Source organism: Cetorhinus maximus, chromosome 6, assembly GCF_964194155.1.
Source record: "Cetorhinus maximus chromosome 6, sCetMax3.hap1.1, whole genome shotgun sequence".
Lineage (NCBI taxonomy): Eukaryota > Metazoa > Chordata > Chondrichthyes > Lamniformes > Cetorhinidae > Cetorhinus > Cetorhinus maximus.
This window is the reverse complement of record NC_135884.1, coordinates 101998046-102012114: the sequence shown is the minus strand read 5'-3', so window position 1 is coordinate 102012114 and position 14069 is coordinate 101998046. Positions and strand designations below refer to the sequence as shown.

The 14069-nt window shown below is 43.5% G+C and overlaps 1 protein-coding gene across 3 annotated transcripts in view; it reads right to left on the bottom strand.

The window, feature by feature from the left end:
- cfdp1 (craniofacial development protein 1) overlaps positions 1-14031 on the bottom strand; it is a 198085-nt gene extending 184054 nt beyond the window's left edge. Inside the window, exons 1-2 of one of the 3 annotated variants that reach the window (XM_078544210.1) lie at positions 13588-14031; positions 835-952 (exon numbers count right to left, since the gene is read on the bottom strand). In XM_078544210.1, coding sequence (XP_078400336.1) covers positions 835-952; positions 13588-13648 — 179 coding nt within the window. In that variant the 5' untranslated portion in view covers positions 13649-14031. The remainder of the gene's footprint in view (positions 1-834; positions 953-13587) is intronic. The other 2 variants (XM_078544211.1, XM_078544214.1) reach the window with 2 other exon arrangements.
- Between the last annotated feature and the right edge of the window lie 38 nt (positions 14032-14069).

Here is a 14069-nt window from a genome sequence, read left to right as displayed (position 1 = left end):
TCAGTGCAAGGAGAAGTGCGGCTCACCAAACAGGGGGTGACAGATTGGGCGCTGCAGTTGCCTTGGTGGACAATACTAACAGAAGGCAGGGGGATGTCACAGCAGGAAATAAAGTCAGCTGGGCTGTAAGGTTGAGTGGGGTCCAAGGGGATTACTTGCTAGAGAAAAGCAGGGATTAAAAGAGGATATAGGAGGGAAAGATAGGAAGAGATAGCATGCTTTGCACCAAGGGATAGTTAGTAGGGTAGAGGGAAAAGAAGTAGGGAAGGGACAGGATGAGGTTGTCAGTAACATGCGCACAGAAGGAGACATAGATAACATTGAAAATTGGCAGAGAACTATGCATAGCAAGAAGGTTTTCAGAGTTGAGGCTCGATGATAAGAGATAACCAATGGAGTGGTTTAGGAGTAAGATCTGGCTTGAGGGTAGCATAGGGTGCAGATGTGGTTAATGTCTGAGTGATCAGGCTCTTGATGCAGAGTATGTAAACTCCAACTCAATGGCACTTCACTTAATGATAAAATACTCAGACATTTCACAAGAGAAGGTTGAGGAAGTGCAAACACTATGGAGGATTTGGAGAAGAGTTAAGGAAATGATTGAAGATCAGAGGTAGATTTTGGAGATGGAGAGGACTACAAGGAAGAGACTGGCTTGAGAAGAAAATTGGAAAATAAAGCGCATAACGGCATTGCCTCTGGCAGTGGTGGAAAGCAAACACACTAAGTCAGAGTCAGAAGGCTCTGAATTTGGTTTTCATTGTGAGGCCAGCATCAAAACACCATATGAAGGCCTTGCACACAGTATTATCCTTTAATATAAAATCTATTTACCTGGAGGAGATTCCGTTTCCTGCTTTCTTTAGAGATTTTCTTTTCTGGGGTTGTTCATCTTCATCTAGATTGTCTTCCTTCACAAGCTCATTGACATCATCCTCACTGTAATCTTCATCTGTTAAAAAAACAAAGAGGCATTGCACTCATTCTTTTTGCAATTACCCATTGTACATCATTAAACCAAAGTGGATACAGGAACAAGACAATTTTTCATTTGGTTTGGAAAATGTGGCAATATACTGTAGGTTGGTATGCTTCTTTCATAGCTAGTACAAGCTCTTATTTGGCAAAACAAAGAGGCAGAGATGCAGTTGGGGGGTGGGGGGGTGGCATCAGATAGCTGCCTTGTGGGACAGTTCAGAAAAGGGAAAAACAACCCATTGTTGTGCTTCTCATTTCTGATCTTGCTTCATCTTCAACGTGCACATAACATAGGTATAATAAACACCTTTACAAAACTCAGATTGGCAATGTCAGACATGGATCGTGATTCCCTAGGACCTGTTATGTTCTCGGATATACAGACCTAATATCAGCACAAGATACAATTTTCTAGTACAAGCTTCACCACTTACACTGTTCCTGCCCAAGTCAGGAGTGCGATGGAATACTCCCCACTTGCCTGGATGAGTGCAGCTCCAACACTACTCAGGAAGCCAGACACCGTCCAGGACAAAGTAGTCTGCTTGATTGGCACCCCTTCCACAAACATTCACTCCTCCACCACCGATGAACAGTGGCAGCAGTATGTACTATCTACAAGATGCACTGCAGAAACTCACCTTCCAAACCCATGACCGCCACCATCTAGAAGGTGATACATGGGAACACCATCACCTGCAAGTTCCCCTCCAAGCCACTCACCATCCTGACTTGGAAATATAGCGCTGTTCCTTCACTGTCACTGAGTCAAAATCCTGAAACTCCCTCCCTAACAGCACTGTGGGTGTACCTACACTACATGGACTGCAACGGTTCAAGAAGGCAGCTTCTCAAGGGCAATTAGGGGTGGTCAATAAAGGCTGGCCTAGCCAGCAAAGCCCACATCCCGTAAATGAATTTAAAAAGCAGGTATGAAGCTTTTGCTGCCTGGGTGGATAAGGGCAAAGGCTGCAAGGTGGATGAACAAACTGACCGTGACAAAATGATACAGGGAGCTAACCAAGTAGGAAGTGTGAAAATAAAATGCGGTAGGGAACAGTATAGTCAGGGGGTATTGATACGGCTCTCTGCAGCTGTGACTGGGCAGATTTTCAATTGCTAGTAGGGTCAGGATTGGGCGCATGCACAATTTAATATAGTAGGGTCAGGAATGGGTGTGTGCACAATTTAATAATCGCATTTCTGGAAGGCTTCTCTGGATCCCGCCATCTCTGGATGCACCGCAATTTTCAAAGGGAAGGCAGGAAGCAGAGAACCCACTGGCCTCCAATTAATGGCCCTGTTAAGTTCCTGGAGGAGCTTGGTAACTGGTCAGGGAGGGCAAGAATGGAATTTCAAATTTGGAAATCCACAAGCCCAAACAGTCTGGTGCATGTTAGCATACAATGATCAGGTTCAATGCAGGGAGAAGTGAAAGATTTTTTATATAAAAAAGTGAGAAGCATCAGAGCATGGGGTAACTTCCCTCAGATCATGCCTATTACCTCTCAGTTAGCCATTTGGCCACTTTTGGTTGCAGTTAGGCTGCTGGTCCTGTGAGGTGCTACCTGTTCTCTTCAGCAAGGCAGCTGTAGGCTTCATCATAGCTAACACCTGTCGTTGTCATTTGTGCTCTGCAGGCAACTCCCACCTGCTGGCTATGCTCAGTGCCACTCATTAGGAGCCAAGCTTGCCTCCAGTCCAATTAAACCTTTTACATTTCAAAATAGCATCTTGTAAGTGACACAGTAGTGGCATGGTGGAGTTATCCAGGTGCCAGGCTCCTGACTCCAATTGAAAAGCAAGCTCTATGTTGCCTGCCTGGTGGCGGAGTCAAGGGCATCCCTCAGGTTTGGAAAAGGATTAGGGTGGGAGGGAGAAGATCTATCTGTTGTGATCCATGTAGGAACCAATGGCAGAAGCAGATGTAAGAATAAAGTTCTGCTGAGTGAGTTCAAGGAGCTAGGACCCAAATTAAAGCTCAGAACCCCACAGCGAATAATTTCTGAATTGTTACCAGAGCCATGTGCATATTTGCACAGGGTTAAACAGATTAGAAGATTAAACATATGCTTGAAGAAGGAGTGGTGTGAAAGGCAAGGGTTTTGATTCATGAGGTGCTTAGGGCAAGAGGAAGAGGTTTCTTGGGACAGGCGCCTCTTAAGCCAGGCCAGGGACAGTGTCCTGGTAAATTGAATAATCAGGATGGTAGATAGGGCTTTAAACTAATGAAGCAGTGGTGGAATTTGGGAAAGGATAAATTCAAAAACAATAAGAGAAATGTTAAGGCTGCAAAGTGGAATAGCAATTTGGGTAAAAAGAAGCAGGAAGGAACAGAGAGCTTAACAAAGGCAATAGGGCATTAATGACTACGGTGACATCAGGGAAATATAGGAAAAAATTAAAGGCACTATATGTAAAAGCATGATATATTTGCAACAAAAAGGATGGAATAATAGAACACAGAAATAAATGGATTGGATCTAACAGCCATTGCAGCGACGCGGTTAAAGAGTGACCTATGTCAAGAACAAAATCTTCCAGGATACTTGGAATTCTGGAAGAGATAGGCAAACTAAAAAAGGAATGGGATGGGGTAGCACTGATCATAAACGAACAGAATGAAGACAGTAGAGAGAAATCAAGATGTAGAATCAGTTTGAGTGGAGGTAGGAACAATGGGTATTTATATAGCACCTTTTTGTGGAAAGAGTCCCAATGCGTGTTATCAAACCAAATTCAACATGGGGAGATATTAAAGCAGATGACAAAATGCTTGGTCAAAGAGGTAGGTTCTAAGGAGCATTGTAAAGGAGGTGAGAGAAGTACAGAGGCCAAGATGTTTAGGGAGGGAATTTCAGAGCGTAGGGCCTAGGCAGCTGAAGGCACGGGTAACAATAGTGCAGCAATAGGGGATGCTCAAAAAGCCAGAATTAGAGGGGCACAGATCTCAGAGGCTTGTAAGGCTAGAAGAGATTAGAGATAGGAAAAAGCAAGGCATGAAGGGATGTGAAAACAAGGATCAGAATTTTAAAATCGAGGCAGCACTTAACCGGAAGCCAAGGTAGGACAGAGAGCCTGGGGGTGATCGGGGCATAATTGCTTTGTGTGACTCTGAGGGGAACTTGCAGGTGATGGTGTTCCCGTGCTCCTACTACCCTTAGAAGTGGTAGAGATCTGGCATTTGGAAGGTGTTTTTTTAAACAGCCTTGGCAAGTTGCTACAGTGCATTTAGAAGATGGTACATGTCACAACCAGTCTGCCTGCAGTGGAGGGAGGGAATGTTTAAGATGATGGATGAAGTGCCAAATAAGACTTGCTTTGTCCTGGACAATGTTGAGCTCCTCAAGTATTGTTGGGGTTGCATTCATGCAGGCGAGGGAACAGTATTCCATCACACTCTTGATTTGTGCCTTGTAGATAGTGGGCAATCTTTGGGGGATTTAGAAGATGAGTCACTTGCTGCAAAATACCCAGCCTCTGACCTGCTCGTACATTCAATTTGTATGGCTGGTCCAGTTAAGTTCCTGATCGATTGTGACTCCCAGCACGTTGATGGTGGGTGATTCAACAATGGCAATACTATTGAGGTGGTTCGACTCATGCTGGAGATGGTCGTTGTCTGGTACTTAGCAGCCCAAACCTGAATGTTGTCCAGGTCTTGCTTACAGCCACAGACTGGTTCATTAGTTGAGGAGTTGCAAATGGACCTGAACACTGTGCATTCAGTGAACTTCCCCACTTCTGACTTAATGGAGCGAAGGCCATTGATAAAGTAGCTGAAGATGCCTGGGCCAAGCACACTGCCCTGAGGAACTCCACCAGCAAAGACTTGGGGATGTGATGATTGACCTTCAACAATCACACCATCTACTTCTGTGCCAGGTCTGACTCTGATCAGTGCAGAGCTTTCCCCATCACCACAATTCCCACAGTCTTCACTTTACTACACTTAGTCAAATGCTGCCTTGGCGTCAAAGGCAATCAACTCAACTCACTCCTGGAATTCAGCTCTTTAGTCCATGTTAAGACAAAGGCTGTACGGAGGTCTGGAGCCAAGTGGCCCTGGCAGAACCCAAAGTGAGCATCGATGAGTAGGTTATTTCTGCATAAGTGCCGCTTATAAGAATATATGACTTAGGAGCAGAAGTAGGCCATTCAGCCCTTCAAGCCTGCTCTGCCATTCAATAAGATCATCACTAATCTGATTATGATCTTAATTCCACTTTCCTGTCTGCCCCCGATAACCCTAGACTCCCTTGTCTATCAAAAATCTGTCTAACTCTGCCTTGAATAAATTCAATGACCCTGTCTCCACTGCTTTCTGGGGAAGAGAATTCCGGACTAACGACGAGAGGAAAACTGTTCTTCTCCATCTTAAAAGGGAGACCTCTGATAACACTGTTGATGACATCTTCCATCATTTTCTGATGATCAAGAGTAGGCTGGTAGGACGGTATTTGGCCAGATTGGATTTGTCCTGCTTTTTGTGGACAGGACACAACTAGGCAATTTTCCACAAGATTGTTATATTGAAGAACCAATGAAGAACAGGCTATTCTAAATCAGACATTGTGAAAGAAAAAGGAGAGGGGGTTAATGAATAACCATGTAGTAAAGGAGCCTCTGCGGAAGAATAATTTTACATTGAATCGGAGAGTGATTTAGTCAAGTCTGAAACGAGGGTTCTAAATCTGAGCGAAGTAAATTACATTGGTAAAAGAGGCGGGATCGCTGAGGTAAATTGTGGAATCAAGTTCAAAGATATGCTGGTGGTTAAGCAATGAGAAATATTTAAAGAAACAATTAATAGTTCATAACATATGTACATTCTCTTAAGGAATAAAAACCTCATGGGAAAGGTGGCCCAACTGTGGCTACCAAGAAATTAAAGATAGTTTTAAAGGAAGAGACTTGATAGTATTAAAGGAAAAGACTTATAATGTTGAAAAAAAGTCAGTCTGAGAATTGGATGGATTTTAGAATTCAGCAAAGAATGACCAATAAGTTGATATAAATAAAGAAAACTGAATATCAGAGTAAACTAGTATGGATATATGAAAAGGAAGAGATTAGAAAAAGTGAGTCTCTTATAGGCAGAGGTTGGAGAAATTATAATGGGGAATAAGGAAATGGTAGAAACATTAAACCAATACCTTTTAATCCGTCTTGACACGATAAAAGCCAACAAACCCCCTGAAGCTGATTGCCCACATCCGAGAGCTTTAAAAGAAGTGGCTACAGAGATAGGGGCTGCATTAGTTTTGATCTTCCTGAATCCTCTAGATTCTAGAATGGCTCCCACAGATTGGAAGACAACAAACATAACCTTGCTATTCAAAAAGGGAGGGAGAGAGAAAACAGAACTACAGGCCCATTAGCCTGACATAAGTAGCAAGGAAAAGGCTAGAATTTATTATTAGGGATATCGTATGAGGACATTTAGAAAATCATATTATGATCAGACAGAATTATGAAAAGAAAATTCTGTTTGACAAATCTGTTACACCCAGATTTTCCAGTCTCCTGATGGTTGGAGACCAGGCATACCCCGAAAGATGCGCTATACGAACCCTTGACGTCCCAACACAAGAACTCAGTGGGAATTGTCCTGGAGGTTTCAACTTCCGATGGTCAATTTTCCTGCTCCCTGGGACCCTCCACGAAAATCTCCAACTCGGAGACTGCAGATGGTTCTCACTCAGTTACCTGGATAGTTACCCAGGAAATATTAGATAGAAAAAAAACCCAGTCTAACTCCTGGGTAACTATACAAGTGTCACCTCCCTTCCCCAAACTCAGACTCCCCACTGACCACACCTACCACCAACCCTCCAACTTCCTCCCAACCCTCCGACACCCCCCTCTCACCCCTCTGACACCCCCCTCAGCCCTCTGATGCCTGCCTCTTGACCCAACCCTACCAGTTACCACACTACTCACTTACCTCACCCATTCACTAACACACTGAAAAGCTATTTAAATACGCCAAAGCTTTTCAGTGTGTTCTTGAATGAAGACGTACCAGAATGTGACAGCTAGTGCCGTAAAAAGGGACGCATGGTTTGGCTTATGCCAACGATCCTGTGCTCTGAAGAAAGACTCCCAGAACAGATATGATCCACATTTCTGAAAGAGGCCTGGTTCAGAAGTCTCGGCCAGAAATGCAGAGCTCCATCTTAGTGTAAATAAAATAGGAGCGGAGTGTCAATCTGATGGTGATTGCCATTGCTCGGAAGATTCAGTCCTTAGAGCTTATTGAGGCTGCGACCAGAAAGGGAGAACTATTGAATGTAGTGCACTTGGATTTTTAAAAATCCTTCAGTAAGGTGCCACACAAGAGGCCATTACAAAAAATTAGGGCTTATGGGATTGAGAGCAATATATTGGCATGGATTGCGTATTGGTGAACGGACAGAAACCAAAGCGTGTGAATAAATGGATAATTTTTGAATTGGCAGCTCTAACTAGTTGGGTACCACAAGGATCAGCTATTTGATAATCACACCTTAATGTAGAAAAGCGTGAGGTCATGCACTTTGGTAGGAAGAAATCAAAAGGCAGACCATTAATTAAATGGAGGGAGACTCCAAAAAGGTACAGTACAGAGGGATCTCGATGTTCTTGTGCATGAAACACAAAAAGTTAGCATGCAGGTGCAGCAAGTAATTAAGAAGGCAAATGGAATTTTGGCCTGTATTGCTAGGGGGTTGGAGTTTAAAAATAGGGAAGTCTTGTTACAATGTACAAGGTGTTGGTGAGGCCGCACCTGGAGTACTGTGTACAGTTTTGGTCCCTGTATTTAAGAAAGGATATACTGGCATTGGAAGCAGTTCAAAAAGAGATTCACTAGGCTGATTCCTGGGATGAAGGGGTTGACTTTTCAAGAATGGCTAAACAGGTTAGGCCTTTATTCATTAGGATTTAGAATAATAAGGGCTGATTTTATTGAAACGCATAAGGTTCTGAGAGGGCTTGACAGGGTAAATGTTGAGAAGGTGTTTCCACTTGTAGGGGAATCTCAAACGAGGGAACATAGTTACAGAATATGGGGACACTCATTTAAAACTGATGTGCGAAGGAATTGCTTCTCTCAGAGGTAGTGAATGTCTGGAATTCTCTACCAGGGAGAGTTGTGGAGGCCAGATCACTGAAAGTATTTAAAAAGGTGGATAGATTTTGGAAATAGCCACGAGTTGAGGGCTATGAGCAGCCGGCACGAAAGAGGAGGTTGAGACCTGGGGAAACTCTTTCTTTCGAGTTATCAACAGTCACAGATTGCAACTCTTTCGAGTACAATCACAGTTCTTGGTTTCCGGGAGTGGGACATGAACCCACAACCCTCTGATTCAAAGGCGAGGGTGCTATGAACTGAGCCACAGCTGACACCCCAGACCTGGGGAAGATCAGCCATGATCTTATTGAATGGTGGGGCAGGCTTGAGGGGCTGAATGGCCTACACCTGTTCCTATTTATTACGTTCTTATTTACAACTATTTGTATCAATGACTTAGCTGCGTAACAGTGTGTAATGCATCCAAGTTTGTTGACGATACGAAGCTAGGTGGAGGAGGAAGCTGTGAGGAGGATGCAGACATGTTAAGCAAATGGACAATGAAGTCATTGATGGGATACAACATGGAGAAGTTATTCACTTTGGTAGGTAAATGAAAAAGCAGAATATTTAAAATGTGTAAGACTAGGAAACATTGTTATTCAGAGAGGTCTGGCTGTCCTTGTATATATGTTGAGAGGATGTTTCTCCCTGACTAGGGAGTCTAGTGCTCAGGCAGTCTCAGAATAAGGAGTTGACCATTTAAGATAGAGACGAGGAAAATTTCTTAGAGCACAGACATAATTCAGCCCAATCAGTTCATGCTCCACTCAAGCCTCCTCCCATCTTTTCTCCTCTAAATCTACCGTCATAGCCATTTTTTGTTATTATTCGTTAATGGGATGTGGGCGTCACTGGCTAGGCCAGCACTTATTTTAAGAGTCAACCACATTGCTGTGGGTCTGGAGTCACTTGTAAGTCAGACCAGGTAAGTACAGCAGATTTCCTTCCCTAAACGACATTAGTGGACCAGATGGGTTTTTACAACAATCGACAATGGTTTCACGGTCATCGTTAGATTTTAATTCCAGATTTTTATTGGATTCAAATTTCACCATCTGCCTGGTGGGATTCAAACCCAGGTTCCAGAGCATTATCCTGTATCTCTGGAATAGAGAGGGTGACAATACCACAATGCCACCACCTACCCCATTCCCTTCTCCCTCATATGCTTGTCTAGCTTTCCTAACTATTTGCTTGAGCCACTGCCTTTGATAGCAAGTCCCACATTCTCACTACTCTTTCAGTAGTGAAGTTACTTCTGAATTCCCTATTCGACTCCTTGGTGACTATCCTATGTTGTTGAGCTTAATTATTCTCTTCCCCAAAAGAGGGAGCATTCTCTCTGTATCCACTCTATCAAAACCTTTCATAATTTTAAAGGCCTCTATTAGATCACCTGTCAACCTTTCTTTTTCAAGAGAAAAAAGAGACCAAGCCTGTCAATCCTTTCCTGATATATATATACACCAAGGTTCCATACAGATTTAGCATAACTTCCCTACTTTTCAATTCTACCCCCCGCCAGAAATAAAGCCAAAGTTTTGTTTGCTTATTTTAATAGCCTTGGTAACCTGTGGCACTACTTTTAGTGATTGTATTTGTACTCCGAGATCCCTTTGTTCCTCTATCCCATCTAGATTGGCACCTCCCAAGTAATGGCTGACCTCTTTCTTCCCTCAAAGGGTGTGAACCTTTGGAATTTTCTGACCTGGTAGCCAGTAGACACGCAGTCATCGATACATATGTAAAAAGCAAGAGGGTAGCCAAGGAAAGGGTAGGCCCACTCAGGGACAGAGGTGGGAATCTGTGTGTGGAGCCAGAAGAAATGGGAGAGATACTAAATGAGTACTTCTCATCAGTATTCACCAAAGAGAAGGACTTAGCAGTTGATTTGTCTAGGGAAGAGTGTGTAGATAGCCTGGATCATGTTGAGATCAAAAAAGAGGTGTTAGGCGTCTTGAAGAATATTAAGGTGGCTAAGTCCCCAGGGCCAGATGGGATCTATCCTAGAGTACTGAGGGAGGCAAGGGAGGAGATTGCTGGGGCGTTGACAGAAATCTTTGTATCCTCACTGGCTACGGGTGAGGTCCCAGAGGACTGGAGAAAAACAATGGTACAACATTGGCCAAAGAAGGGTAGCAGGGATAATCCAGGAAATTACAGGCCGGTGAGCCTTACGTCAGTGGTAGGGAAATTATTGGAGAAGTGGCAACACAAGTGGATGAGGTAGTCAGGAAGGCATATGGCATGCTTGCCTTCATTGGCAGGGGTATTGAGTATAAAAGCTGGGAAGTCATGCTGCAGCTGTATAGAACCTTGGTTAGGCCACACTTGGAATATTGCGTGCAATTCTGGTCGCCACATTACCAGAAGGATATGGAGTCGTTGGAGAGGGTGCAGAAGAGGTTTACCAGGATGCTGCCTGGTCTGCAGGTTATTAGCTATGAGGAGAGGTTGGAGAAACTCGGATTGTTCTCACTAGAGCGACGGAGATTGAGGGGCGACTTGATAGAAGTTTACAAAATTATGAGTGGCATGGACAGAGTAGATAGTCAGAAGCTTTTTCCCAGGTTGGAAGAGTCAATTACTAGAGGACAAAGATTTCAGGTGAGAGGAGAAAACTTTAGAGGAGATGTGCGGGGCAAGTTTTTTTACACAGAGGGTAGTGGGTGTCTGGAATTCGCTGCCAGAGGAGGTGGTGGAAGCAAGTACGATAGTGGTGTTTAAGAGGCAGCTTGACAAATACATGAATAGGATGGGAATAGAGGGATACGGACCGAGAAGTGCAAAATGTTTTAGTTTGACAGGCAATATGATCGGCGCACACTTGGAGGGCCGAAAGGCCTGTTCCTGTGCTGTACTTTTCTTTGTTCTATATTGGGAAGCTTGGGAATATACTACAGACCTCAAAGGTCTGAGAGATATTGAGGGGCAAACATGTAGGCAGTTTCTAAGAAATAATGAAGAGAAGGTGAATTATGGGCTAAGTTTTATGGAATGAAGCTGGATAGATGGAGGGGGCATCAGTGGGAGAGTATTTCAGTGGCAGTGATCATAATTTAGATAGATTTAGAGAGGTTATGGAAAAGAATAAAGGTAGACCAAGGGTAAATGTTTTAACTTGGGGAAGGTAAATTTTACTGAGGTCTGATTTGGGAGAAGTAGATTGGAAACAATTAATTGAAGGCCAATCAGTGTAACAGCAATGGGAAGGAGGAGATAAAGAAAAAAGAAAAAGGGCTGGGCTTCCAAATCTAGAACACCCCCAACCCTGATGTCAAAGAGCATCCAAATAAGGCAAAAAAGCTTATGTCAGATGTCAAAAGCTCAATAATGCAGAAATCCTATGGCAGTATAGAAAGTTCAGGGGTGAACTTAAAAAGGTCATTAAGAAAGCATACAGAGTATAAAAATATTGACATGTAAAAGGAAAACCCAAAGATGTTTCCTAAATACATAAAAAGCAAGAGGATAACTAGGGAGAGAGTAGACCCAATAAGAGACCAAAAAGCTAAGATGTGTGTGGGCATGGTTTTAATGAGTACTTTGTGCCTGTTTTCACAAAAGGGGGACTATATAAACATTGTGCCCAAGGACAGTGGCATTGTGGTAAGGTTACTGGACAAGTAATCCAGAGGTCCAGGCTAACACTCTGGGGACACAGCTTCAAATCCTATCTGCTGGTGGGATTTAAATTCAATTAATAAATTCAACAAATTAACCAAAACAAATCTTGAATGAAAGCTAGTCTCAGGAACAGTGACCATGAAACCATCCATTGGCGTAAAAAGCCATTTGGTTCACTAATGTCCTTTAGGGAAGGAAATCTGCCATTCTTACATGGTCTGGCCTACATGTGACTCCAGACCCATCTCATTATCGTTGACTCAACTGCCCTCAAAGAACAATTAAGGATGGGCAACAAATGGTAGCCTTGTCATTGATGTACACATTCCATGAAAGAATGTGAGAAAAAAATCAAGAACAGTCAGCATATGTTTAAGTAAGTAGTGTCTGACTAGCCAGATTCAATTTTTCGAGGGGTTAACAAGGAGGGTCAATGAGGGCAGTATGTTTGATGTCATTTGTGGAGATTTTAGCAAGGCTTTTGACAAGGTCCCACTTGGCAGACTGGTCAGAAAATTAAAAGCCCATAGGATCCAAGGGAAAGTGGCAAGTTGGATCCAAAATTAGCTCAATGGCAGGAAGCAAAGGGTAATGATTGAAAGTTGTTTTGTGACTGGAAGGATGTTTGCAGTGGAGTTCCAAAGGGCCCCTTGCTGTTCATGGTATATATGAATCATTTAGACTTAAACGTAGGTGGCAAAATTAAGAAGTTTGTAGATGTTACAAAAATTTGCCATATGGTTGTCAGTGAAGAAATAAGCTGTAGACTGCAGGAAGATATCACTGGACCGATCAAATGGGCAGAGTAGTGACAAATGGAATTCAATCCAAAGAAATGTCAGGTATTGCATGTGGGGAGGGTAAAGAAGGCAAGGTAATACACAATATATAAAAGGATTCTGAAAAATGTAGAGGAACATAGGACCTTGCAGTACATGTACACAGGTCCCTGAAGGTAGCAGGACAGGTAGATAAGGTTGTCAAGAAAGCATATGGGATACTTCCTTTTATTGGCTGAGGCTTAGAGTATGAGAGTGGAAAGTTATGTTAGTTATATAAACACAAAAATGCAGCTAGAGTGGTGTGTAAAGTTGTTGTCACCATATTTCACAAAGGATGTAATCACACTCAAGAGAGTACTGAGGAGATTTATAAGAATGTTGCCAGAAATGAAGCATTATAGCTATGAGAGAAGATTGGATAAGTTGGGGCTGTTTCCTTTGGAACAGAAACAGCTGAGGAGTGATATAATTGAGGTGTATAAAATGAGTAGGATCATGAAAAGGACCAATTTCTATTGGCACAGAGTTCAATAACCAGAGTGAATAGTTTTAAAACAATCGGCAGGGAGGAACTTTTTTCCCACCCAGAGCGTGGTGGGGGTCTGGAGCTTTCACTGCTTGAAGGGGTGGTAAAGGCAGAAACCATTTAAGAAAACGTCGGATATGCACTTGCAGTGCTACAGGGCTGGGGACCAAGAGCGGAAAAAACGGGGATTAGGCTGGAAACCCCTCTTTCCACTGGCACAGACACGAATGGCCACTTTCTGTACCGTAAATGTTTGTGTCAATGATCTATCTCGTAGTTCCAGAAGATCCAGTAATACTGTCAGAAGCTCAAAAAGGAGTGGCTCTTCAGCAATCAGCGGCAATTCAAAAACCTCAACCACCGAATTAAATTTTCGAAAAACAGCAGAAGTTAGCACTGAAGTGAGGTGGTTTGAACCTTATATCAATGCCAGTGTTATGTGTGTGGGGATGGCTTCAAACTCAGAGCTCTCGAATTGCAGGCAACCCCAGAGCGAAGGGAAAAGGACAGGGCGACCACCCTGGGAATGAGAGCAGAGACCCACAACCCACATTTACCTGAAGGCTCATAATCCGCGTCCTCCTCTGACGAGTAATTCTCCGACTCGGAATCCGACATACTTCCTCCCGGGAGCAGGTTCCCGGAGCCCGGACTCCAGCTGCACACGAGACCCCAACAAAGCGCGGAGTCCGAGCAGCCGGACGGTGGCCTGCAGCGGACACGCGGCCTTCAGTCACCGCTTCACCGAAACACATTCAACATAACTTCCCAGCGTCGTTCAAAATTCCCAGCACATCACCAGCTTCAAAGAAACAGGCCCGCACCATCTCATGGCGTCGGTTGGCACAAGTAACATCAAATTACTGCGAGAAATTTTAAAATAGAATCCGTACCGAATCGGCCGACTGGAAATTCAAAACTATATTTAACTACAGAAATCTCATGAATCCAACTTGATTCTCTCAAGCGGCCCTATTGTGACATCACACAATTCTACAATCCCATTGGTCGGAATACACGCCAATTAAGATGACGCTGA